General features: G+C 37.6%; 1 protein-coding gene across 1 annotated transcript; it reads right to left on the bottom strand.

The window, feature by feature from the left end:
- Positions 1-262: 262 nt before the first annotated feature.
- On the bottom strand, positions 263-1,246 carry LOC101642845 (olfactory receptor 7E24-like). Its single transcript, XM_004717374.2, has one exon. The coding sequence runs from the start codon at positions 1,223-1,225 to the stop codon at positions 263-265; it is 963 nt and encodes a 320-aa protein (XP_004717431.1). The 5' UTR covers positions 1,226-1,246.
- Between the last annotated feature and the right edge of the window lie 1,418 nt (positions 1,247-2,664).

Below are 2,664 nucleotides of genomic sequence, written 5' to 3'. Positions count from 1 at the left end.
GCCCATCTTTCTCCTGAGGAGCAGTTAGTGGTTTTGAACTTCTGATCTTGTGGTTAGCAGCACATTGAATAGCCACTAAGGCCCCAGGACTCCCTTGAGTTGAGAGCCATTCGATGAAAGTGAGTTTTTTTGTTTTGGAAGAAAGCATTATTCTGATATGAAACACCAAGAGGAATGAAAACAAAGAGAGCTACACAATGTATGTGATGAGAAAAAACGTGTTTTCCAGCTCTACTTATTTGTTTTTCTTGCCTATTCTAATTCATAAACCAAAAACAATGGCATGGTATTTAAAACAAGTTAGTCTGCTGAGGAGCTTCTCCAGGGCTCTCTTTATGTCCTTGTTTCTCAGGCTGTAAATGAAGGGGTTCAGCATTGGAGTGACAATGGTGTACATCACTGAGGCCACCGCACCACTCCTGTGAGAGGGTGAGACAACTGCACTGAGGTACACTCCAAGACCTGTTCCATAAAACAAACAAACAACGGAGAGGTGAGAGCCACAGGTGGAAAAGGCTTTATATTTCCCACCTGGTGATGGGATTCTCAGAATGGAGGAAACAATTCTCATGTAAGAGAAAAGGATCAATGAAACTGGAACACCACCAAAGATGACACTCATACAATATACTAATATAGTATTGGTGGACGTGGAAGAACAGGTTAAGTTGAGAAGCTGTGGAAGGTTACAGAAGTAACTAGGGATTTCTACATCTGTGCAGAAGATAAAGTGTGACACTATCAAGTAGTGCATCTGTGAATCCAAAAGGCTATAGAAAAAAGAAGCCAGAACCAGTAGACCACATAGACGGGGGTTCATAATAATTGGGTAGTGCAGGGGGTGACAAATGGCCACAAATCGGTCACAGGCCATTGCAGTGATTAGCCCACTGTCCATACCTCCAAAAAAATTAAGCAATGATAACTGAACGAAGCAGTTGACATAGGTGATAACTTTGTGTTGTATATGGATGTCATTAAGCATCTTTGGGACAGTGGTGGAGGTGAAAACAATGTCCGCTAATGACAGGTTGGAAAGGAAGAAGTACATGGGGGTGTGGAGGTGGCTATCATAGCTTACAGCCAGGATAAGGAGCAGGTTCCCAATCACAGTGATCAAATACATGGATAAAAATATACCAAAGATGGGTATCTGTAGTGCTGGTTCGCCTGAGAGGCCCAAGAGAAGGAATTCAGACACATGTGTTATATTCTGGGGTTCCATATCGCACAGACACCTTTAGGGAAAGAAAAGAAGGACTCATAAAAGAACACAAACAGACAACTAAGGAGGTGACTATAGCTTGAACTCTGAATATTTACACATAAAGCATTCACATTTAAGTACCAGACGTCACCTTCAACAATATTTCTCAGCTGTAGCAAAGCCATTGTTTTTGGACCTATTTCTTCATTGTTTTCAGTACACCCTTAAGTACATATCCACTTTAAAGACCCTCAAGTTAAGAAGGCTAGAGGAGCAAAAGTTAATTCAATAAGAAATAAAGGACTTCAACAACAATAACAATGGAAGAGATAAAAGCAATAACAAAGCAGCTCCCAACAAAGAAAGTTCACAGGCTGGGAATTTCTCCCAATCATTTATAAAATTAACTCCCATACTACTTAAACTTTTCAAACAAAGGAAAAGAAAGGAAGGCAGGTAGAAGATATGTGTACCTCATTAACTGATACCAAAAGAAGACGAAGGCATTACAAGAAAACTACAGACCAATGTCTCTCACGAATTTTAGCAACACATGTTAGCAAAAGTGATCCAAAAGCATAATAAAAGGATTATGTACTATGTTCACAGAAGACTCATCCCAGAAATGTGTGGGTGGTTCAATATAAGAAAATAAATCATTCTGTAATACTCTGTATCAGTAGAAAAAACTAAAACCACATGGTCATCTCAGTCAATGTACAAAAAAATTTTAATATAAAAAACAGTATACTTTATGATAAAAAATGAGATGGGAATTACCTACTGCAATCGAGTCATTTTTGGGTCATAGCAACTCAATATAGTGTTTCTGAGATGCAAATCTTTATGGGAACAGTACCAATATTTTAATTTGATAGATGTTACTTGTGAAAGTCCCCACATTAACAAGATATTTAATGGAGAAAGACTGAGAACTTTCTCCTTAACTTCAAGAACAAGAAAGTTGACACCCATTCCCCCAAATGCTATTCAATATTTTACTGGACTTCAAGGTAAAGAAATTAGGCAAGAAATAAAAAGAAATGAAATAAAGGTATCCACGTTGGTAAGAAAGAAGTGAAATTATACCTTTTGCAGATTAGCAAGATACTTAATACATAGAACTCAATAAAATCAGTAATTGAATTCAGCAGCAGAGTGGTCAGACACAAGGTCAAAACTACACACATATATATGCTTGTGCATCTGGGGGCAACATCTGAAAATGAAATTGTTGAAGCAATTCAATTTCGTATATCTTCTAGTAACATGAAATAACTAGGAATACGTTTTTCAGAGAAAGATGAGGTGGTTTGATCTCATAAGGATTTACATTCTCAGAAACGATACATAAGATTTGTCCATCGCAGTAGAGTAGGAATAAATTTAACCCTGAGATTTGTGAATGACTAACACATTGATAACTATAAGACATTACTAAAATAAGACAAAGATGC

The sequence above is a fragment of the Echinops telfairi genome, unplaced genomic scaffold (assembly GCF_000313985.2).
Source record: "Echinops telfairi isolate 266 unplaced genomic scaffold, ASM31398v2 ScPeMD7_36;HRSCAF=134, whole genome shotgun sequence".
Classification (NCBI taxonomy): Eukaryota; Metazoa; Chordata; class Mammalia; order Afrosoricida; family Tenrecidae; genus Echinops; species Echinops telfairi.
Note: the sequence above shows the minus strand (reverse complement) of the source record. Positions and strands in the feature narration are given on the sequence as shown.